Source organism: Ambystoma mexicanum, chromosome 9 (genome assembly GCF_040938575.1).
Source record: "Ambystoma mexicanum isolate Mex_15411 chromosome 9, UKY_AmexF1_1, whole genome shotgun sequence".
Taxonomy (NCBI): domain Eukaryota; kingdom Metazoa; phylum Chordata; class Amphibia; order Caudata; family Ambystomatidae; genus Ambystoma; species Ambystoma mexicanum.
Genome location: NC_090931.1, coordinates 1,134,811,447 through 1,134,836,353, shown reverse-complemented (window position 1 = coordinate 1,134,836,353; position 24,907 = coordinate 1,134,811,447). Strand labels below are relative to the sequence as shown.

Genomic DNA, 24,907 nt, shown 5'->3' with positions numbered 1-24,907 from the left:
TGTAATAAATCTATGCATCTCCCTCAAATCCTCTGTAACTCAGAGTAAATCAATGCATCTCCCTTAAATCATTTGTAACTCACCTCCAATTAGATCAAGCGACTGACTGCTTCTATCAGCGTTCGTGTTGTTCATTCAAAATGGCCGTTTGTTTATAATGTGACGTCATCACGGCATAGCGCGATGACGTCGCCACCCTCTAATTTTAGCGTATGACGTCATGACGTCCGCGAAACACAATGGCGTTTGTGGACTGTGATTGAGTGCCGAGTATATTTTTAGAAAAACACAGTTAACCCTCATGAGAGGTGACAATACCTTGTTTGAAAATGTGATGTTTAAAGGGAATTTTTAACTCTAAGTATAAAGACGTTCATAAGTGACAATATGCTCACATTCTAGGATTGTAAGGCTACTTTTTATGTATGTAACTCAATACTGTATAGAACAATAAAATAAAATACAGTTCTTCTAGTATGGCATTTCTGGTATCATATCACATTTGCATTTCTCATGGCTATGAACTAACCCTTAATTGTATGTAAACATATGTATTATTACAAAATTCATGACAAGGTATAACACTAGTCAGCATGTTGGTATTATATAATTTTTCCATCCGGTGTACTCATTAGCATCCTGGTGCGTCCCTTTCTAGAACATCAGTTGTGATAAAGAAGAGGGAAACCGTGATTATTTATATAATTTAGAGAAAGCAATCTTTAAAGGATAAATTTATAGTTAACTGTGGCATAAAACAAGTAGTCAAGGGGTGTATATTAACCTGTGTCTATCTGATAATTAAAACTTATTCCAGTTAGGAAGGATAGTGATTTATAAAAAGCAAGCCAGGCTATAGTCCTCGTTCATTCCATTTGGTGCACGACTGTTCAATTTATCAATCCAATGGATCTCTCTTTGGTCCATAAGTTTGCCATGGTTACCTCCTCTCTGGGATTTTTTTACTACTTCCAGTATTATGACCTTCAGTTGTGCTATGGTATGTTTCATTATAGCAAAATGTCTGGCTACTGGTGAATGTATGTTATTAGTCCTTATATTACTCTTGTGTTCGTTCCAGCGCTCTTTCGCCTTTCTCTGGGTCTGGCCCACATAGTAAATCCCGCACGGACAACTTAGTCCGTAAATTACGGATTTAGTATCACATGTGGCAAAGTCGTACAATCGAATTTTATTACCATCATTAGGGTGTCTCACATAGCTACCTTTCATTATATTGTTGCAATTACCACAACTCAAGCACGCAAAGGTGCCTGCTTTTTTCTTTGTTAAAGTTCTTTGGTTGTCCACTCTTGGTCTTTCAGCTTTGACAAGTTGATCCTTGAAGTTCCGTCCCCTTTTGTATGCAATTATAGGTGGTTTAGGGAAGAGTCTCTTGAGTTGAGGGTCGAGTTCTATAATCCTCCAATTTTTCTTGATCATTCTTGCTATATGATGACTTTGTGCTGAATATCTTAAAGCATATAGAAATGGTATCTCCTTGGTTTTATTTTTTACAATTAGTAGATTCTTTCTGTCTAACTTCTGTGATTTTTCTTCTGCTTTTTTAATCGTGGATTCTGGATATCCTCTTTTCTTATATTTCTCAGTCATCCGAATGTTTTCTTCTTTGAGTGTTTCTGTGGATGAGATGATCCTTTTGAGACGTAAAAATTGACTGTACGGTAAATTATTCTTTAGATGTTCTGGATGATGGCTTTGGAAATGTAAGGTATTATTAACATCTGTGGGTTTGTGATATATATTTGTAATAATGCGTTCCTGTTTGATTTCTAATTCAACATCCAAGAAGTGTAATTTCGGTGAACCAACTTCCATGGTGAATTTTATTCTTGTGTGGGCAGAGTTGATATACTGCAAGAATTCGTTCAATTCTGTGCGTTCTCCTCTCCAAATTACAAATACATCGTCGATGAATCTTTTCCAAGATACCAATTTGTCTGTCCATTTAGTGGGTTTTAAGATCCAATTCATTTCTAAGTTGTACATGAATAAATTCGCGTACACAGGGGCCATTGAGGACCCCATAGATGTTCCCGATGCCTGTAAGTAATATTGAGTTTTGTGTCTGAAGTAGTTATTGACAAGTATGATTTTACTTAACTCCAAAATGAATAATTTGTTAGCTTCACAATCTCTTTGTAGTAAGGTCCATTCCAAAGCCTCTAGTCCATCTTGATGCGGTATGGATGTGTACAAGCTTTGTACGTCAAAGGAAACCAATAGATCATCATTTTGGATGTTTGTCAAAGTGTCAAGATGATTCAGGAAGTCGGTAGTATCTTTCAGATATGTTGATGTTGTTTGTACCAATGGTTGTAAAGCCTTGTCTACATAGATGGCTAAAGGGTTGAAGATACTGTCCGTACCCGCTATTATGGGTCTGAGAGGTGGCGTCATCAAATTTTTATGGATCTTCGGTAATCCATAAAAAATAGGTGTGATGGGATGTGTATTAGTCAAATATTGTTTAGTTTTGTTTGAGATCCAAGAATATATTCTTTACTTCAACAGCCAGTGGTGTCAGGCCAGCGGATAATGGGAAGATCTGTTAGTTGTCTCGCCATCCCTCGTTCTCTTTCTGCAGTGGTGGTCAAGACAAAACCTCTTGAAGAGGAAGACCTTCACCACCCCTGCAGTGGAAGCCACTCTCATGACAGACGCATCTCTCACAGGGTGGAGGGGGCTCACCTGCTTCAGCAGACAGTGCACAGAGTGTGGTCCCCTCAAGTAGCGTCCAACCATATAAACTTACTGGAGCTATTAGCAGTGTTCAAAGCATTGAAAGCCTTTCAGGTGCAACTGCAAGGGAAGATGGTGCTGATCCTAACGGACAGCACTACAGCAATGTATTACCTGATCAAACGGGGGGCACTCACTCTCCAGGGCTATCCAAGCTGTCCCAAAACATTTGGATATGGGCTCTCAAACACAAGATGCTTTTCTTGTCCCAACATGTTCCAGGGGAACTCAATCCTCTGGCAGACGTACTCAGCAGAGATTTTCCTCTCCCAGAAGAATACGAATGGCAACTGCACAAAGACATTGTGTCCAGCGTATTCGCAGAATGGGGTTTCCCATAGATCAACCTGTTCACTACTCAGGTGAACGCCCAATGCCAAGACTATGCCTCCAGGTACCCCCAGAACTGATCCAAGGGGGAAACGTTCTCTGGATAACTTGGTCGGGGAAATTTGTCTACTCCCCCCCCTGACTACCCTTTTCAACAAGATCGTACATTAGATGCACCAGGAACCAGTTAACATTATACTGGTGGCCCCCTTGTGTGGCCTGCTAACCCTGGTTCGCTCCCCTGATGGAAATGTCCCTCTCCTCCCAAGTGGAGCTACCATCCCCGTACAACATGTTGTCTCAGGACAGGGGGAGACCCTACACCCATGCCCACAAACTCTGAACTTAGCAGCCTGGCTCCTGAGATCATAGTTTGGACACCTGCAACTCCCTCAGAGGTGGATGGACATACTCAGGGAAGCGAGAAAACCTAATGCACATTATTGCTATGCCAGCAAATGGAAACGTTTTGTCATCTGGTGCAATTCCAAGGGCGTCCATCCCATCGATTGCTCGCCCTCACACATTGTGCTGTATCTAACCCACCTGTTGGACACTGGATTAGTCTTCAATTCCCTAAAGGTTCATCTGGCTGCTCTGGCAGCCTACACCACACCACATCACAACAGAAGGTATCGTGGTGGAAAATACTGTTGATTAAAGCCTTTATGGATGGGGTTCAGAGGATTTATCCTCCCATCTCTCACAAAGCCCCTGGATGGGATCTGAATGTGGTTTTGACCAGGCTCATGGGAGCTCCCTTTGAGCCTATGCATAAAGCAAGTCTGAAGAACCTGACTTATAAGACAGCCTTCCTAGTGGCTATCACTTCTATCAGAAGGGTTAGCAAACTACATACTCTTTCTGTTCTAGACCCTTTTGTTACAGTCTACAAAGATAAGGTAGTTCTGCGCACACATCCCAGGTTTGCGCCTAAATTCATCTCGAAGTTCCATGTGAACCAATCAATCGAACTACCCACTTTCTTTCACAACCCTACTAACATGGCTGAAAGAAGCCTTCAAACACTAGACGTGCGCAGGGCAGTCATGTTTTACCTGGAAAGAACTAAACCACTAAGGAAGACTAAACAATTCTTCGTTTCAGTGGCAGCTGATAGAGAAGGGGATCCTTGCTCTAAATCAGCTATCTCAAGGTGGATTGTCAAATGCATCACACTATGTTGCGCTCTTGCTAAGAGAGAACTGCCCTTCAAGCCTAGAGCACACTCTAATCGAGGCATTGGGGCATCCATAGCATTCATTGCAAATGTTCCTCTTCAGTCCATTTGCAAAGCAGAAACCTGGAGTTCTGTACACACCTTTACAAAACCCTATTGCCTAGACACTCATTCTAGGTTTGACTCTCAGGTGGGACAAGCAGTACTAAGACAACTTTTCTCTACTGTTCCTTCTCACAACCCACCTCCAACTCTGGGTACTGCTCGCTAGTCTATGCACAGCATGTGATTCTAAGCAGATTAACAAGCATCAGAGGACGTGCATTACTTACCGTAATTGCATTTCTGATGATTGTATCTGCTTAGATTCACATGTGCCCTCCCTACCTCCCCGCTCAGGGTTGAAGGAACCTAGACGTCTTACTAATTTCTCTTTATGTACTCACTCACTGTAGCCTTGGGCTCCCTCATGGCAGAAAGAATACAATCGGGTGGACCTCGGCGCGTGAGGGATTTTGGGTAGTACACGCGTCACGATAGGGATAGTGTTACAGACACGCCTATGCCGACGTCCCCTTTCGGTCCGCGAAAGACAAGACGCAATACTCTGCGGTGCCCACTGCACAGCATGTGAATCTAAGCAGATACAATCATAAGAAATGCTATTACGGTAAGTAATGCATGTCATTCTTGTCCTTTGAGACTGTTGACCTTGAAAACTGTATTTTTAGTTGCGGTCACTTCCGCTCGCAGAGTGAGTGAGTTGCGGGCACTTTTCGTTAAGCCACCCTTCACGGTGTTCCATAAGGACAGGGTTGTCCTTGGGGGTTCATCCTTCTTTTCTTCCGAAAGTTGTCGGAATTTCATTTAAGCCAGAAGGTTATTCTTCCGGCGTTCTATCCTCCTCCGCATCCTGGTAAGGAAGAGGAGAGGCTCCATAGGTTGGATCCTAGGAGAGCTTTACGTTTCTACATCTCACGCATGTCCCGGGTCAGAGTGGACGATCAGCTCTTTATAGGATACGCTGGAAGATGTTTGGGACAAGCTGTTACTAAACAGACTTTGTCTAGATGGATTATCTTGACAATTTCTGAATGTTACCGCTTGGCTGGTAAGGACCCTCCTGCCTCTACTGCCCTGCAGAGGGGTGTTCCCATTCGTAACATTTGTGAAGCAGCCGCATGGGCCTCTGTCCATACTTTTGTAAAACACTACTCCCTGGATTCTATCCATGGGCAAGATCTGGCCTTTGACAAGGCAGTCCTCTATTCTGCAATTTAATTGGGCATTCTAAAATTCTGAATTCTTTCCCACCTCCGTACATTGGTACTGCTTTGGGAGTCTGTCATAGATGTGGAATACGTCGGAGGAACCAATCCCCTCGAAGAACAAGTTACTTTTTTACCTGATAACGTTCTTTCGATGGTATGTTCCGACGAGATATTCCGCATCGTTCCCTCCCAGCCTGCCCCTCTACAGAATTTCTTATGCGATTGCAGCTTCCGTTTCTGCAATGCTTTCTGTAGTTATACTGGCAGAAGATTGGTGCCACACGTTCTGGGGGAAAAAACTACAACAGAGGCTACGGGCGTCGTGCGTCCTACTTATAACATCCGGTGACGTCGGCTTGACGGAGGCCCTCGAGGACGCAGACGCCGAAAATTTAACGAAGCAGCACAGCTGTGGTGATTACCTGTCATAGATGTGGAATACGTCATCGGAACATCCCATCGAAAGAACGTTACCAGGTAAGAAGGTAACTTGTTCATCTCCCGAACACCGTAGGTTCCAATGGACCTATGAGTTACACTGAGTGATTGCCCAGATTCCTCTTTTGTGTCTGCTGTCTGAGAACGGGGGATCCAGCGGTCCAGCTATTTGGAGCGACCAAAGTTAGTGGGTAAGGCACACACATTGATTAATTTGTTTATTGATGAAAAGAATCGGCTTTTTGACTGAAAAGCTTTTCATGTTTACTTGCAGGTTGTCCTATACAGTCCTCCATGAAGAAGGCGGTTAGCACAAATTTACCCTGCCAAAACATCCCAGGGACGATTTACTAGCTCCTTCAGTAGTGAGGAGCCCAACCTTCAACGCTTGGAATATGCGCATGCTTTTCATGGGCATTTACAATATCTGGGGACATAGGCAATAGCTTTTTAGGACATGGACCCCAGCTTTTTAGATATTTAGTGTGTTGAAGGACATAGGAGATAGTCGGTTCACACACCATGTCCTAATTCTATTTTGACTGACCTCACATGAGTTAACTTGGGTTTATGTTCAGCAAGTTACAAACAAACCTCATTATCGCTAGGAACTTTATGTCCATTCTACTTTGAAGCCTTTTTCTTTCGCTCACTTTGTTTTTTTGTATGTAGCACTATTTATCACACTTGGGAAGTATGCATGGTGGCTTCTAAATCAGGAATTCATTGTTAACTCTAATAGGCCACACAGATTGGGCCATGTTTAGGTTTTAGATTTTGTTTCATTTACCTTATATTTCAGTTTACTTTGTCTCTTTTCTTACTAGTGAAATGAAAGTATGTTTATTAAACAAATGCTTTTTATAAATGTATTGTTTTTTACGAAAATGCTGTTTTGTAAATAGAAATGTTGGTATGGCTCAACCTATTGACCATAAATGATAGGTCTAAGTTTAAACCTATGCCAGGGACACCTTTGCTAGTACTGTTCCAATCAACATTCCAGACAGGGAAGAACAAACCATTAATGTTATAATTAGTTTTGTTTTTTTATGTGGCTATCCTGAAAAGAAAGTGGATTGGACTTTGTGGGACCAGACTTGAGTCCCATGTTCCAATTTGTTTTTTAAATGTTTTTTTTAAATATGGACCATATACTTCTTGACCTGCAATGATTCAAGCTTAATCAACGATGACGGAAGAGCTGAAGTTACTTTAGAGAGTTTGCCCTTCCCTGTATTGAACGGCTTGATTTGTAGTGGAAACCTTTGTTGAACTTGTGAAGTATTTTTCTTTCTTCTCTCTATCCTGCCGTTGACAGCCTTGCATCTTAATATATTGCAAGCTTTTGTGGATCCCAATATATGGGTAAGTACTGGGATAAGTAATCCGATGTTGGAAAATAATACTACTTGGCTGGCTTTGGCAGATGTGATCATTGAAATAATATATTTTTGGGGAATGCTTAAACAGTTTTCTGGTTGTTTACTTGTCTGTACCTCGTTTTTAAACAGATTTGTATTGATTGCTTCTTTTATAGAATCGCAAGAATGACGAAGCCTCCTACGAAAAAATGTTAAAGTTACGAAGGGAGTTTAGTCGAGCCATAACCATTTTAGAAATGATAAAGAGAAGAGAAAAGACGAAGCGGGAATTGCTGCATTTAACATTAGAAGTTGTTGAGAAAAGGTAATATTTATGCCTATCGAATTATACACTTGCTTCTTTTGGAGGGATTGTTTATCTTGTAATCTTTAAACAAAGAATGTATATTCTGCACATATTAAATGTTTTCAGTTTAAAATAGCTTGCTCTAACATCTCTGTCTGATGCCTTGTATCGTAGGTATCATATGGGCGACTTTGGAGGTGAAATCCTAAATGAAGTAAAGGTGAATAGGCCAGAAAAAGAGGTATATGCAACTCCAGCATCGCTTCATAATGGAAGCCACCACAAAGTCCAAGAGTGTAAAGTTAAGGTATTTGGATTTTGATAACATTGAACATGGCTTCTTCTTTCTTACATCTTTCCCTCAAGTGTTTTATTTACAAAGCACATTATATTTTGCATAAGATTAAGTGTACCCTATGACCCACTAATCATTTTTTATACATATTTTTAAATATCAAAGAGCGTGCTAGTTGTATTTCATAAACCCATGCGTAATTTCACTTCCTCTGAACTTTTAAAGATGTGGTTTTAATGTCTACCTTTCTGCACTAATTGAGTTTCAGGCCTTGGTCTTTTGCCGTTGAGACATGGAAATGCGAGTACTTTAGAAACGGTGTGTGGTACTACCATTTTCTTTTAAACCGCTAGACCCTTTACTGTTGTGACGGAGTAAGAGGCGAGTGTCTGTGGACAAATCCGAGGTTTTGATTAAGTTGGAATTCTTTTCCAGCTACAGGTGTCTCAGTACTGTTGGAGTATAACCGCTTTTCTCAAATGTCTTCCTTATGGAATCGTAACTCCATTGTTTGGCTACTTTTGAACACCAGGGTTCAAAGGCAGAATGTTTGAGGATCAAGAGGTGAAGCCCCCTTAACACTGACCAAGACACAGAGCAAGCTTTACTCAAACCGAACAGGTAAAGCATAGGCAGTAACACACAGCAGGCTTCACTGGCATTCCGCCCAAAAATTGAAAACAAAAAGAATGCCTCCAATAACAAATGTATTCAGTCGAAAGTTTTCTCATTTTTTAAATAGATGGGTGATGGGCTAAGGGTATAAACAAAGGTGGGAGGGACTTGTGGGCAGGGTGCATGGGTCTTCCTCCACAATAAAAAAAAAAAATAATAAGAAAAGAGGAAAAACGTTCTTTTCTGCCTCTATATTGTTTTCACTATTGTAATGTAGAACCGGCTTCACTTACAACGGACCACAAAAGCAGTAACAGTTTCAACTTCACGTTCACATGTGGCCATTAAGCAAGTGGAGCAGCAGAGCAGTACATGCTTTAATAGTATACACACTGAGCTAAAGCTTGTACTGCTCTGCTGTGAGGGCTGTTGTTGGGACAGTTTTTCTGAAGTCCAACTACGGGCTTAGTAAAACCATTCAACTGAGACTGTACAAGACTCCACTCTTGATATAAGGCTGTACCACGTGAGTATATGTTAGACTGAGCAGCCAGGCTTATTTTAGGAGTGGGAGAGGGCTGTAGAATCAATACAAAGAAATTGTAATAAAAATATGGACCAAAGAAACACTGACACACTATGTATTGTAAAAATAAATGGTTTATTTAAATACAAGTAGGCCCAGATAAATCTTGGGGGAAATAAGTACCATCACAGATCATATACACATTTTATTAAAAAAAACACACTATGCTTGCAGGTACACAGACCAAAGCATATAACCTTATTTGGAACACCTAACCAGTAGTTCTAGGAAGTCAAAAACAATAGTTACTTTTGGATTGCCTACAGTAATAGCAGGGTAGTAGACCCTATCAGTTGTACTGTGACGCTCAGCAAGAAATCACTTAGTAAACCAACCGCACAATATACTTTACTGAATAGTAGAACACTTATTCTAGGAATAGTAAAAAATGATAACTGATTTAGGATAACGGTTATACTAGGGAAGATGGACCTTATGGTGTAATCTGCAATTACACCAGAAGGTGGATTTTATGGTGTAATCTGCAATTGCACTTACTGATTTTAGACATTTTCACTGAGCTAAAAAGTAAGGATGTGTTACACTATTTCTGGGATGGCTCAAAGCAGACCGAGGTTAGCTACACCTAACAGGACCAAACTCAGATTGGCTTGCAGAGGAGGTTGGGTGCATTTGAAGCATAATTAAAGGATAATGGTATGAAAATTTAATACTGCTAAATCCAAAATCCTGGTTAGGAAATGGGCCGGTTTGAAGAAGACTGAGAAATTCCAGTGGAGGGTTGAGGGGATGGTGTTAAATGCAGTGGATTTGATGGTATGTCTGGGAGTAACTACCAATAGGAATCGTAATGATATGGACCAGCTCTTATATTTGAGATAGACTGGTTGCGTTAACTAACCAAGCCAGACTATTCCACAGTAAATTTGGGAAATTTACCTTAATTGCAACAGTTTCTTTTTATAAACAAAAAGTGGCCCAAATTTTGATTTATTGAGCAGAAACCTCTCTCCATCTGTCATGTCAATGGTGGGACAAATTGGAGGGCCAGTTTTGGAGGAAGGTGTTGAGCCTCCCTAACGGCCTTCCTACTTGTGCTATTAGGTAGGAATTAAGACTCCAGTCCTTGGAATCGATGGCTTGGTGGAAAACAGTTTCCTTGTATAGGAAGTGTGCCATGGGCCCTGTGACAGGGCCCTTTGCCATTTTAAATATGTGCAAGAGCCCACTGGATAAACCTCTAGAAGGGTGGAGGAGAAAAGTTGAATGTGTCCTGAAAGGCAATGAAATGGAGCTGGATATGCTGATGCATAATCCTGTAAAAGTGAAGAAAAACGAATGCAGAGAGATTGGATAAATAACGTCTAGGAATGTGCTAGTTTGGAATCAAGGAAATCTTTGTCTCTAGAGGAAAATGGCTTAAACATGCTACCAAAATATCTCAAAAATGTCCATCACAAAGATATGGAGATGTGTTATTAAGATGCTTTTTGAACATCCTAAATATGAAGGAGGTTCAATGGCTGCGGAAAACACTGGGGGTGGTGAATACCAAGTGTAGATATTGTCATAATGGAGACTTGGTGGAAACCCCAATGCACTTAGTATTGGTATGTACTGCCTTAAAACAGACTAGAAGTTTTTTTTCTAGATGAATTTAAATCTATGGGACAAACTCCTAGCCTAGAGGACTGGTGGAAATGGGTGCAAATTGGGGACCAGACTAGAGTGGTAATTGCTGCTATGAAAATGCTGGAATTGGTTCTGTCTGCTGATTGAGTGACTAAGGTTTGGACACTTTGTTTATATGGGAAACTGGGGAGGTTTTCTGATTTGGATAGGATGGAGAATTTCCTTTTCCCTTATTTTTCTCTTTTTTTTTTTCTTGGGTTCGCTTTTTGTTTTAATTATTTTTGATATTGAAAAGGATTGTAGTGGAGTGGATGAATTTGTTTTAATGTTAAAGGTTTTGCTTTGTTTTACTGTGTATAACCATGAAACCAATAAAACGTTTTAATTAAAAAAAAAAAAAAACTGATTCAGCATAAGTTATACTAGGGAAGGTGGACCTTATGGTGTAATCTGCAATGACACTTCACTGACTTTAGACAGTTTTACTGAGCTAAAATAACGTATTACACTATTTTTGGGATGGCTCAAAGTAGACCGAGGTTAGCTACACCTAAGAACACTTTTCAATAATGACACGCCTATTCTAGGCAGGTAAAACCTAATGTAATATACTCTTACAGTTTGCTTTTCAGATCAGTTCAACACAGATTAAGGTGAGCAATGATTTTAACTTGTTTTAGGATGGCACACAGCTGACGCAAAGTAAGTAAAACCTATACACTTTTCAAAAGAAGCTATACGCAACTTTACAAGTAAATATAACCGAAGGCAGACTTATTCTGGACAGGCTAGCAGCAAGTCGGGGGAAGCAAACCCCGACTGGTGACACTCCTACAATTATCCAAACAAATAAAGTGAAACCAACCGCATTATTTTTGGTAAGAGGGGGACCAAATTCACATGCAAGTACATTAACCCATCTACTTTCTGTTAGAATGGCGAGACAGTTTCTAAGGAAAGTAAGTCTTTGAGAATACTTATTTAATTATGCACACAGCTAATTCAAGGTAAGTAAATCCTATATATACTTTTCAGAATGGCAAAACATATATATAAGGTAAGCAATAACTTTTTGTAACTAGAACATACTCCTACGTCCCGTCCCCTTTCCTCCATACTTATGGGACATCTCTCCGTCCTGTGGGACGGGACCGGAGCACGGGCCGTAAACCCGCCCACGTTGGCTCCGCCCCGTGCATCGCCCATCAGTCCTTTTCTCCGCACGATCGGGGCCGGACGTACTTGCATCCTCGGAAGATTTTCTTCCGTTTTTCCCCTCTCTGGCTCTCGCTAGCATTCGTTTACTAGTCTGTCTGTCTTTTAAACTAGATTTTCCAGACTGTTCATCGTGTCACTGTTGCTTCGCGAGGGCGGATCCCCATCCTCTTTGTTTAGAGTGTTTGGGTCCGGAACACCGTTGGGACTCCTGTTTTTACTGACACTCCCTTTCGGTCTGGGCTCTTCAACGTCGGTTGGAGCGGTGGGAGGTGGTGTTTGGACGGACTCCTCCTTCGCATTTTCAGGCGTTCATCGACGAGAAGAAAAAACGCCCGGTAAGTGATTTGATTTTCAGAGCACCCCGGCCGGGGGATACCTTCCCGGGTTCCTCTCGAGCCGGGAGGGGCGTTGATCGCTCTGTTATCGGGGTCCGCCCTGAGGTGCCTGTCGGGCCTAATAATTCTATCGAGTTTTCTCCGAGGGTCTCCGAAAGGGGCCTGTGATCACCGGAGTACAATCCGAGGCCCCTCCTGTGGGGGCTGTGTGTAGTCCCAGTTCTACTGAGTCGTGGAGTACCAGAGCTTGCTCTGAGGCCATTCTTTCGGCTTCCCTCAAAAACAAAACCGGGGTAAGCCCCGAGGTCTTGGCTGGGCTTGAGGTTACCGAACGCATGTTCGAGGCCTGTGCCGATAAGGCTTCTACCGGGCCTAGGTCCGAGGTCCCTCATACAGAGGCTAAGTAAGGCTACCAACAGTTCTGTCGGTGACAGCGCACCAGATCTGTTGAGGGGGCAAAGAAGAAAGTTTCTTCTTTTACATTCCTCGGAAGAAGTGGCTCTAGCCATCGAAGGCTCAGTTGGCGGTTGGCGGTTGGTATGTCGCAGAAACATTCCAGGCCTCTTAGTACCGGCTCTGCCGAGGTTCCTTACGTTAAGGCTATAATTAAGACCCCTGATCCATCGACGGGGACCCCTGCCTCACTTCCTCACGTGCCGCAGTTCCCCTCAGATGAGGACAAAATGGCGCCCGTTCCCGACACGACCACGGCGGCCATTTTAGGTACTACCCCTACAACTATGCAATCGGCCCCTGGTGTACGGTTCGGTCCTTCGGGTGAACCTAAGATCCCTTGTGCGCATCCTTACCGGCCGGTTTATGGTTGGAATGCCCGGATGCCTCTTCCGCACAATGTTTTGTTGCCCGCAGGTTTATGTGGATACGTCGGTGGAGGGGCCAGTGTGGCACCCTTCCCAGTTACGTCCCTGGATTTGTCCACCTCATGAGAGGCCTCCTCAGGTTCCGAAACAATCTCTTGACGCCTTTTCCGGTAAATTTCAAGCGCGTATGTGCACCAACCCCATGAGGGAATATTTCAAGGGGCTTTTCAAGGAGATATGTCCACCCGCGCCTCCGGCTCCACCCGTTCCGTCAGTGGTTCCGCCAGCGCCTCCCTTGCCCGTGGTGCCTCCCCCTGCGCTTCCGCCTGTACCACCATTGTCCCCAGTGGACAAGGCAGTGCCTGACTCGGCTCAGTAGGAGCCGGACCTGTCAGATGACCCTCAAGGCGATCAGGACAACAAGGACCTGCCCCGCTCTACCAGAGCTTTCCATGACCGGGTACTGGACATGATGAGCTGCTTAGATGTTCCGGTGCCCAAGGCACCTGCTCCGCAAGAGGGCGTGCTTTCTGGGGCGTTCACCTTGTCTCCTTTGGAGCGTACCGGCCTGTACTTGCAGAAGCGACGTTCTGGCCGAGGTCCGAAGAGTTTGGGAGAAGCCACACTTGGGACTTTTTGTAAATAAAAAGATTGACGCGAGGTACAGGCTACATTCCTCGGAAGAAGTGGCCTTGTCTTGTCCGCCTCCCTCCTCCACAGTGGTGGCTGCGGCCACGTTGCAATCTAGACCTGCAGCTTCCTCATCCTCTGCAACGGCGACTCGGGTCTTGGGAAAGGAGGACAAGCTCCTGGACTCCCTAGGGAGGAAAATCTTTGCCAATTCGGCCTTGCAGCTCAGGCAGGCCAATGCAGAATTGATTTTGGCGGGAGCTAACATGCGGATGTGGCGAGGTCTGTCGGAGTTTGAGGAGCATATCCCGGTCGAGAAGCTGGAGGATTTCAGATGAGGCCTTTCCGATGCCTGGGTCTTGGCCCAGGATCTCCTGGAGGCTGCTGCTCATCACGTAGACACCTCGGCTCGGGGTCTGATGTTACGGGTTGATACCTCGCGGCAAGCATGGCTGCATGCCACTAAGTTCTCGAAAGAACTGATGTAGAGCTCACCAAAACCAAAGACAGCACTCAGACTGTTGTTCTGGTTTAACCTCCCTTCAAGACTCGAAGGCCGTTGTCGCAAGGTCGACCTTCCTCTGGCTTTAGGGGCGTCCTCGACCGCAAAAATCGCAGAGTGGATACTCCTGTGGGGAATAACCGCCGTAGACAACAGCGTACGTGGTATTTCTCCCGCTCCCTCAGCCTCCTCATCAGGTTCAGGTGGCACTGCCACCGATAAACCTGCCAAATGAGGGTTTTCAGCGCTCGCACGAGACCCTGGTGGGAAGACGCATTGCGTTTAATTGGGAGGCGTGGCAGACCATCACAGAAGAAAGATGGGTCTTGTCAGACGCTCGAGTGGGTTTCCGCTTACCTTTACCCCCTACCCCACCCCTGAACCCTCCTTTCAGCTCAGAGCTGTGGAACCCGTTCCCCTTGGGGAGCGAGGGGAGGGCTTCTACTCCCAGCTGTTTACGGTGACCAAACCCAACCAGGCTGGCCTGCACACCATCCTAGACCTTTCCCAGTTCAATCTTTCCCTACCCCAAGAGAAATTCAAGATGATCACGCTAGGCCAAATTCGCTCCTCGTTGCAGGCGGGCGATTGGCTCAGCGTGGTGGATCTTCAGGATGCATGCATGCATATCCTGATTTGGAACCCACACAGGAGATACCTCTGTTTCTCTCTGGGAGAGGAGCACTTCCGGTTTCGGGTGCTTCCTTTTGGCCTCAATTCGGCGCCGCGTGTCTTCACGTAGATGTCGGTGATCGCGCCCCATCTTCGTCTCCAGGGTATCCATGTGTATCCCTATTTGGACTGGCTCCTACGCAGCCCTTGCCCGTTAGCAGCAGCGGGCAACCTCCAGTCTCTCCTTCAGCTCCTGTTCCATCTTGGGCTGTCGGTGAACTGGCGGAAATCCCCCATGACGGTCTCACAGGACCTGACTTTCCTGGGTTTTCGTTGGAACACGATAGACTGCCGTGTGTATCTGACCGGGGACAGAATGGCGGATCTGTTGGCCACGTGTCAGATGTTTACGCAGTCGGAGAGCATGTCGGCCTGGTGGTTCCAGAGGCTTCTGGGCCTCATTGCCTCGTGTGTGCTGGCTCTTCCTCTTGCTCGTCTTAAAATGAGGCGGACCCAGATGGCTCTTTGGGGTTCCTGGCGTCAGGCTGTGGACCCGGATTCCAAACGGATAATGTTTCCGGATTCCATGAGAGTGGACCTGGACTGGTGGTCTTCTCTCAGCAACCTGTCAGTGGGTGTCGGGTTCCAGGACCCAAGCCCCATGGTGACGATCACGACAGACTCCTCCCTTTTCGGGTGGGGTGCGACGTTAGATCTTCAGGTCTCAGACCTCTGGTCACCTCAGGACAAGCTCCTGCACAGAAATCAATTGGAGCTTCTGGCGATTTTTCTGGCTTCTCTCATTGTCAACAAGGTGGTCCGCATAAGAACGGGCAATGCGGTGTCAATGTAATACATAAGCAGGGGGGAACGAAGTCTCCCCCTCTCGTGGATCTGGCCATTCATATTTGGGAGTGGGCCGTGCTTCATGGGGTCTGGCTGCTTGCAGTGCACATCCCGGGCCGGCTGAATGTCACCGCGGATGCCCTCAGCCGGCGGACAGTGGTCCGCTACGAGTGGGAGTTGAAGGCGGAGATCCTGTCATGGATTTTCTCGCGTTGGGGCACACCGGAGGTGGACCTCTTCGCCACGGCGGTAAACAAGAAGCTTCCTCAGTACGCCTCCAGAGGGGGGCTAGGAGCTTCCTCTCTTGGGGATGCACTCGAGATCCCATGGCACAACATGAGAGCTTACGCCTTCCCGCCTCTTCCTCTGGTTCATCGAGCAATTTGGAAGTTGAAGAGTTCTGTCAACTGTTCTCTTCTACTGATAGCCCCGTGGTGGCCGGCCAGGTTTTGGTTCTCAGAACTTCAACACCTGTCGGTGTGTCCGCCGATCAGGTTACCAGTAACTCCCGATCTTCTTCACCAAGGGGAACAGCAGATGTGGCACCCCTCCCCACAATCGCTCAACTTGGCGGCATGGTGCCTGAGTTCACGGCTCTAGAGCCTTTGGGTTTGTCTGCGGATAACATGTGCATTATCCAGGAAGCCAGGATTCCTTCGACCAGATCCCAATACAAGAGTAAATGGCTCAGGTTCTGTCATTGGTGTTTGAAGAAAGAATTGGACCCGAGGGTGGCGACGATTGACACGGTGCTGTCCTTTGTCTCCTCCCTAGCAGAGTCAGGGGTTCATGTCTTGTCCTGCAGGACTTATCTCTTGGCGATTTCCGCCTACCTCTATACAGACCGGTGTTCTTATTTGTTAACTAACCCGGTGGTGAAGAGACTTTTTGCTGGTTTCACATGCATCTACCCTCCGGTTCGTAGTCTGCACCCGCCCTGGGACTTAAACGTAGTCCTGACGGCGCTGTGCCATAAACCTTTCGAGCCAATGGCTACAGTTGACCTCAAGTAAGTGTCCTGGAAAGTGTCCATTCTGGTCGCCGTTACGTCAGCGAGGAGAGTGAGTGAGCTCCAGGCATTGTCGGTGGAGCATCCTGTCTTGGTCTTTCACAAGGACAAGGTAGTCCTTCGGACAAACCCAGCTTTCCTACCAAAGCTAGTGACCGAATTCTATCTGAATCAGTCTATTTCCCTCCCGGTATTTTTTCCGAACCCTGCCTCGAAGGCGGAAAGGGTTCTACACTGCCTGGATGTCCAAAGAGCTTTTAAGTTCTACCTGGACAGGACTGCCGAGGTTCGGAGCTCTTCCCAACTGTTTGTGACCTTCGGTAAACCCCAGGGCAGGCCGGCGTCTAAGCAATCCATTTCCAGATGGATTGCTTCCTCTATCACGGAATCTTTCACTGTCCAAAAGCTGAAACCACCTAATGGTATCCATGCACATCAGGTGCGAGGCAAGGCAGCGGCGGTTGCTTTTCAGAAGTATGTTCCCTGGGAGTCCATTGCTAAAGCGGCTATCTGGGCCTCCCCATCTGCTTTCTGTAAGCATTACTGTCTCGATATGAGCTCTAGGGCCGACGCTCAGTTCGGCCAGGCTGTGCTGAAGAACCGGTTTCAGTAAGAGGCATTTCCATCCACCCATAGTTACTGTTAGGAGTGCTTGGGAATCGCCCATAAGTATGGAGGAAAGGGGACGGGACGTAGGAGTATTACCAGGTTACTCACCGTAGTTACCACCTTACTCCTAGTCCATAGTCCCCTTTCCTCCATACGCCCGCCTGCCGTCCCCTCTAATAAGGTTTCTCTGTTATTGCTAATGGGTCTTGGACCCTGCGATAGAAAAGGACTGATGGGCGATGCGCGGGGCGGAGCCAAGGTGGGCGGGGTTACGGCCGCTTGTCGGGTCCCGCGCAGGAAAGAGAGGAGGGACACATTTTTGAAAAAAATGTGGATGCTTTTTACAAAAGTGCTCGGGTCCTGTCCCACAGGACGGAGAGATGTCCCATAAGTATGGAGGAAAGGGGACTATGGACTAGGAGTAAGGTGGTCACTACGGTGAGTAACCTGATAATTCCGAGCTACAGTTATCAACTAATTTGGTTACAAGGAAGTAACTTTTCAACACTTGGTTTTCTTTGCAAGGCAGACCCGTTAAAGTAGCCAGCTCTTTCCAATTCTAGTACATGAGTTATCTGAGGCAGAAGAGGTACCCTAGTGGTCTAGGAGCCAGCTGTAGGCAGGGTGAGATAAGGCTTACTTGCAGGAAAAGTTCAGAGTTCCAAAGGGAGACTGTCCAAAAAAGTAAGTATTTTACTTTTGAGTTAGTTGAGGGTCCATTGACTTCAGAGAGGACACACCAGGAGGATTCCAGCAGTGGGCCTGGGGAACTGGACGAGAGGCCTCCCAATCACAAAACACCTCAAAACTACACAGGAATCGCATGAGACTTGCGGTAAGTAAATACCCAAGCCAGCACAGAAGAAGAGTTTGCAGCAGGACGACTGCAGGATCTGTAATAAAAACCGTCGCTGCATTCCTTGTCAGGAGGATGGAAGACTGGACCCTGGATGGGCTTTTTCAGCAGAGATCGTTACAGAAGGCTTCAGGCAAAGAGTTCTTTGTGGCTGGATGTGGCTCTGGATTTGGTGCCTTTTCAGGAGCACAGAAGACAGAATATTGCTGGTCGTAGTCTCATTGTTTGCAAGGTCCATCATTCTGGTGAGGGACTTCTTCAGCTCGATTTGCGTCTCTGGAGGTGCAGTAGGATGCCCAAAGTTTCAGCAGGATTCTGAATTCGGAGGACCATGTACCACACAATGGCTCGAGGTCCCATGGTATTGGGGGCATTGCAGCCCGCAAGGTCGCTGCATGACGTGAGATGGCTCAAAATGCAGGTCTTCCTTAGTGTAGGGGGGTATCACCAGGCTCTGGGTCAGGGTTGTCATTTTCGGAGTCCCCAGGTCGATTGGAAGGAAGGGTAACAGGCCGCAGTTACACAGCAGACTCTCTGGTCGATGGAAATGGTTTCAGCTGCAAATTCTTACTCTTCCTCTTCGGTTCCAGAGGTAGACTACCTCCTCAGCTTCCAGGATCAGATTTTATGCAGGAATCCAGCCAATCAAACAGCTTGCAACATTTATTTATCACAGCGCCCAGGACCCGGAGGTATTGCAGCGCTAAACTTGATTTACAGACAGTGTATTTGCGACAATGTAGGTTTATGCATGGTAGCAGATAAGCTGTAGTTACAGACAGTACCTGTTTCAAGGTAGAGCTACAGTTGTGAGGATTCTAGACATATTTGTTAAACAGAAGTGTTTTGATGTTTTTGCAAAAGGCCAGGTAAGAGGGGTCTTCTTTGATGTTTGGTGGGATCTAGTTCCAGAGGACGGGGACTATAACGGTGAAGCTAGTTCCTCCAGCGCCTTTTCTTGTGAATCTGGGGGTGGTTAGTGAGATGGGGGAGGAGGAACGCAGGCAGCGTACGTTTGGCTTTTTAGAGATATGGTTGGTGAGGTAGGTGGGGGCAGTGTTGTGTAGGCAGCGATGGGTAATGGACAGAATCTTAAACATGCATGCTTTGATCGGTAGCCAGTGGGCTTCACGACTCGCTCTGGAGATGTGGTCGGAGCGTTTCATGCCACATGCTGATCTCAGCGTGCTATTTTGGATTAGTTGCAATTTCTTAAGGTTTTTTTGTGGAGGTCTGTGCAAAGAGGTCATTACAGTAATCACATTTGCTGCCTATGATGACTCTAGCCAGAGTGAGGCAGTTGTTGATAGTGAGAAATTTCCTGGATAGGTTTTATTAGTTTGGTGGAATAGGCTGCGGACGAGGCGACAGCCTTGACATGTTTATGCATGTTTAGCTCAGAATCAAAGTAGACACCCAGTGTTTTGACATAGGGTGACATAGGGATACTGTTCCGATCGATGCAAAAGGAGATGAAGGCTGGGGTCAAGGTGTTTGAGGTGGTGTGGGGAGCCAGCAATGAGCAGCTCTTATATTTAGACTTGAGGTGTAGGTTAGCCATACAGGCCTGGATGGTGCTGTAGACTCGGTTGATATTAAGAGTCGAGGTTGTGGTTGCCTGAGAGTTTGAGGACGACTTTGGTATCATCGGCAAAGTTTGTTTATGTAATATTTAGGTTGTCCAGGTGGTCAAAGAGTGGCATGGTATACACATTGTATAGTGTGGGGGAGAGGCAGGATCCTTGTGGGACACAGGAGATTGGAATGGATTTGATCCAGTCAGCTGCTTCGGTGGGAGAGGTTGAAAGAGTCGGTGAGGTGGTGGCACAAGATGTTGTGGTCGACTAGGTCAAAGGCTGCCGAGAGGTTGAGTAGGATCATGAGGTCACCAGCTTTGTGGATGTGGTCACGCTGGATTTTTAAGTCTAGGAGTGTGGATTCTGTGCTGTCTGGGTGTGAAGCCTGATTGCTGGGTGTCAAGTAGATAGTTGGTTTCTAAGTGGGTTTGTAATTGGGAGTAGGCAGTGCAGTCGAGGATTTTCAGGAGGTAAGGCACCGTTGTAATAGGGCAGTAGTTGGTGGGAAGGGTGGGATTGATGGTGGGCTTTTTCACGAGTGGTGTGACCCAGGCTTTTTTTCCGATGGCATTGGACACAGTGCAGGAGTTGAAGGAGGCGTTGATAATGTAGGCGATGGTGGGGCCAAGGGGAGTCTGCTCACATCTTAATAAGGTTAGCTTGGCAGATATCGCCTACGCAGTTGGATGGTTTTATGCGTTGGATAGTGGTGATCACATTCGTTGGTGCAACGGGGGAGCAGTTACAGGAGGGGGTTAAAATTGTGTGGTGGTGGGGTGAAGCAGCATCTTCATTACTGCTGAGGAGTAGGGATTTCTTGGTGATGGTTTTGTCGCGGAGTATTAGGGTTTTGTTCGCTAAGGCCAATTGTAAAGGGAACACCAGGCTTTATCTTTGGGCAAAGTTAGTGGGCGGTCTGGGGTTTACATGATGCTTAAGGAAATTGAAGAGTTCTGTTATTAGCTGGCTTCACTGATTCGGGTATTTGTGATGTTGGCTTGAGTGGTAATAGCTTTTTTGTATGCAGTGCCTGTACTGGAGAAGTCTGTTCTGGGGGGGGCAGGGTTTTTTCTCCTGAGGTTCTTTGGCTCTTTTTAGTTTGCGGAGGGCAGTTCGTTTTTCGCTGAACCAATGGTCGTGGTGGTTTTGCGCGAGGTAGTTTTGAGGGAGGGCGTGCAAGTCAAGGGCGTTGGTGTGGGCAGTGTTGTAGACAGTTCGAATTACTTTGGGGTCATTGCTGTAGGGTACTGGCTCAAGGGCGGCAAGAATGGTGGGTTCCAATATTTCTTTGTTTAGTTTGCAGGTGTGTCTGGCAGTGATGGGAGTGCGTTAATCTGGATTTCTGGTGGTGAGGGAGATAGAGAATTGAATCGGAGCGATCAGTCCAAGGTATAGGGCTGATAGACTAATGTTAATGGGTAGAATCCAGTCAAGAGTGCGTCCTTTGGAATGGGGTAGGGGCGGAGATCACTTGGTTGAAGTTCATTTCATGGAGGGTTGTGGAGAGTGCGGTGGACTTTTGGTCTTAGGGGTCTTTGAAACCTAGGTTGAAGTCACCCAGGGGCACAAATTTGTTGTTGGGCTTCAGTAGAGGTGCGATGAGCAAAGGTTTATCGGTGTCCAGGGAGCTGAGTTGATTGGGTTGTCTGTAGAAGAGAAGGAGGTTGATGGTGGTTTGGTGGTGGGTTTGAATTTTAGCAAGTAGTTCATATTTTAGCAGAGGTGGGAGGGGCGGAAGCTCTGATGGGGAGGGATGCTTTGAATATGAAGGCAACTCCTCTGCCTGGGAAACTATCTGTCGGATCTGAGGATGGAGTAGCCAGGGGATAGGGCGAGGGAAAATGAAGGGCCTGCCTGCCGTCACGTTTAGCCAGGTTTCGGTGATGGCCAGCAGGCTAAGGTTATTGTCAAGTGGGAGGTTGCGGATGTCTGGTGCATGGGCGCAGAAAGAGTGTGTTAAGGGCGCAGGCGAAGGGTTCGGGCCTGGTAGGGCGGCGTGTAGGTTCGGTAGTTTGGGCCAGTGTATGTGGAGGTGGATCGGACATCGTGAAGCTGGATCGGAGGCGTTGCAGTCTAGCGCTGCCTATGCAGTTAAGAGTTGGGTGGTGGCATAGAGGTGATAGGGTTTATAGACATAATTTCGAAATCAAAAATTTCGAAAGTCAAAAAGTCGAAAAAAAAATGTCGAAAAAAATAATGTCGAATTTATTTTTTATGACGTTTTTTTTTCGAAATGGGGGGGGTTCCCCCCCAACCACCGTTTTTTTTTTTTTTGTTTGTTTTAACCTTTTTTTTTAAATATAAACTAGAGCCCAAACAAAAATATCGAGAAAAAAAATAATTCGACATTTTTTTTTTCGACATTTTTGATTCGACTTTTTTGACATTCGAAATTTTTTTTTCGATATTATGACTGGACACCAGGTGATAGTGTGTTTCTGGGGGTAGGAGAATTCAGTAAGTCTGGAACTGAGTCTATGTGGGCGTGTGGTGTTAAGGCAGGGCGTCAAGAGCATTGTGCAATTGGTGGGAGGGGTATTGAGAGGTGGGGATATGATGCACATTGTTAGAGGGAAAGACAGTTGTAGGTAAGGGGGGGTCGGGTTGGTGTTGAGTGGTTTGGGTGAGTGGGAGCTGGTAAGGGGTTTGAGAAAGACTAGCTGATGGGTAGGTGAGGTGTCTAGGCTTGCCTGGTGTACAGGTGAGCAATCCATTTCAAAGTGGGTAGGTAAGGCTCTGCATGATTAATGCTGAGTGCAGTGTAGGCCTCTGTCTGGCTGGAGTGGGTTGACGTGGGGCAATAGGGTGACAGGTATCGAGTGGTGAGCATTAGGTTGCATTCCATGTAGTGTAACATTGGAATGGCATGTGCGGATGGCGTCGGCAAAAGGCAAGCGGGCAACAGGTAGCTTAATAGTAGTATCAGAGTCGGTAGCAGTATTACATAAGATGTTGGTTTTGCATATCGGGGCAGTAGTAGCACGATGCAAGCAAGGATCGATATATTGACCACTAGTGTCTTTGGTGGGGTGGCGTAAGCCAGCGCTGGGTGAGGATGCATCCAATGGGCTGGGGCCACATCAGGCAGGAGCAGATTAACAGTTAGGGTTCTGGGAGGATGTCCTACTGGCACACGTAGCATAGTTCTTTATGGGGGCGGTGGAACTGTCGGGTGGTTGTTTGAGATGAAGCATGCAGCCCGACAAAATGGCCGCCGGGGCAAACAAAATGGCGGCTCGCCCGACACCATCCCCCTTTGGGGACCAGGTAAGAACAAGTTTCAAGGTCGGATTGATCTTCACCGGGCACATGGCCCACGGCATACCCTTCAGTGTTGCAGGGAAGATGCACCCTGCATGCAGCAAGGCAGAGTGTGCCCAGGTCTCGGCATCCTCGGGGCCCCATGCCCACCCCACCAAGTGCTCCACCGGCCTGTGGCGACAGGTTTTTTAAAATATTCCTGACACCTATGAGGTCTCATGAACAACAGGGTGTTCCCGTGTGTGATCTCTTCAAAAATAATTTCTAAATGTATTCATCATTAAGGAATGCTGTGACTTAATCGCTTTGTTCGTCGTGTACATGGTAAGTGTGCTAGTATGTAATAAATATAGATCTCTGTCAATAGAGACAGTTTGAAACAAGGAAGGAGGAGATGAGGAGACCTTTTTCTGGTTTTATTAGTAAACAATACAATGCAATGGAAGTGTCAACATTTCAAGGTTTAAAAAAAAAATGAAGAATCAATATTGACAACCTCCAGTGTAGAGGGATATATAAACACAAGATTGATAATAGTCAACAGTATGCTACTTAGGAGCAGCAACATAGAGATAAATAACAAAGATTTAAACTTTAAATGTACAGTAAAGCGTATTGGGAACTTGGATGTTAGTTTGTAAAGTGCTTTTTACACAAGTTACCATTCGAATGCCAAGGCACAGTAGCACATATTTAGGTTTACGTACCAAAGCATTAGCCAACTTACTAACTGGCTTGTTGTTCATGTTGCATTGCTCCTTTTAGTTCCCGTAGTCTATGGAGCTCCCCTTAGTTTTTTTCTTGCTTATGAGGTCTCTGCAGATGGGCATCCGCCTCAAGGATGTGATCAGGGACATGCTCCCTCTGGTTCTGCCGCTAGCACACACGTCCACTCCGTCCTTGGTTCCAGCACCTCCGGGTCCAATACAGCCCCAGCTGCCCACGCCAGTTCCCACTACACGGCTCCCATGCCTCCAGTCTCAGCAGCCCCGTATCCGCTGCTGCAGCAGCCACCGGCTCCTGTCAGTACACTACAGCCCCCGGTGCCCAGCACTCCTCCAGCTGCATCTAACCAACAGGACACCTTGGTGGACAGCGATGAGGAGCCCAACACGCCTCCTTCATCTAAGGCTTCATGAGCGGCTTGCAGGCCTGGCCGAATACTTCGGACTTCCACAGCCCGAGGTGGAACAACCAGAGGCAGGGGTCTTGGTGGAGGTCCTCACTCTACGCCCCGTGGCTTAAACCTCATTCGGCACAGCCGACCAACAGGAGCCTCACCACCAAGTTTAGGCAGTTCGAGGGAGACCCCCTCTTGCTGTCTTTGTTGCAGCTTCAATCTACTGCAGGCCACGGTCGTCCTCGTCTAAATCAGCCTCTGCACTCCTGGGTAAGGAGGAGATCCTGGAAGCATACAGAAAGAAAATCTATTCCAACTCTTCTTTACATCTTAGTCAGTCCAGTGCGGACGCTATACTCGCTGCTGTCAACCAAAGGCTCTGGCGGGAAATCGCCGACTTCCTTCCGGAACGTCTGGTGCAGAGTCGGGCGTGCTTCAAGGCGGGGCTGGCGGAAGTCAAGATTGTAGTGCAGGACATAATGGAGTCCACAGTGGCTCACATTGACCCCTCAGGTCGTGCCATTTGCATTGAAAACTCAAATAATCAGAATGGACAGACCCAATAACAGAGGAGGCGGTCTGGCCATCATAGCAAAGACCAACCTCGAGCTAAGACAATTCACACAATCGCTTCTCAAATCTTGCGAGCTCCTCACAGCCAAATTACCCATCTCTAACTGCCTAGTAGAAAGCTACAACCAGGCTATGTAAAAAGGACTAGACAACATTGCCCCTCAAAAAATGCTAAAAAGCAAATGGCAAGCTCACC

General features: G+C 46.2%; 1 protein-coding gene across 2 annotated transcripts in view; it reads left to right on the top strand.

Moving 5' to 3' along the window:
- Nucleotides 1-24,907, top strand: part of EPC2 (enhancer of polycomb homolog 2) — a 662,055-nt gene that overhangs the window by 346,019 nt on the left and 291,129 nt on the right. For both annotated transcript variants that reach the window (XR_011274738.1, XM_069616502.1), the window contains exons 5-6: nt 7,523-7,671; nt 7,828-7,960. Coding sequence is in view for 1 of the 2 variants with exons in the window: in XM_069616502.1 (XP_069472603.1) it covers nt 7,523-7,671; nt 7,828-7,960 (282 nt within the window). In the remaining variant the exon portion in view is untranslated. The remainder of the gene's footprint in view (nt 1-7,522; nt 7,672-7,827; nt 7,961-24,907) is intronic.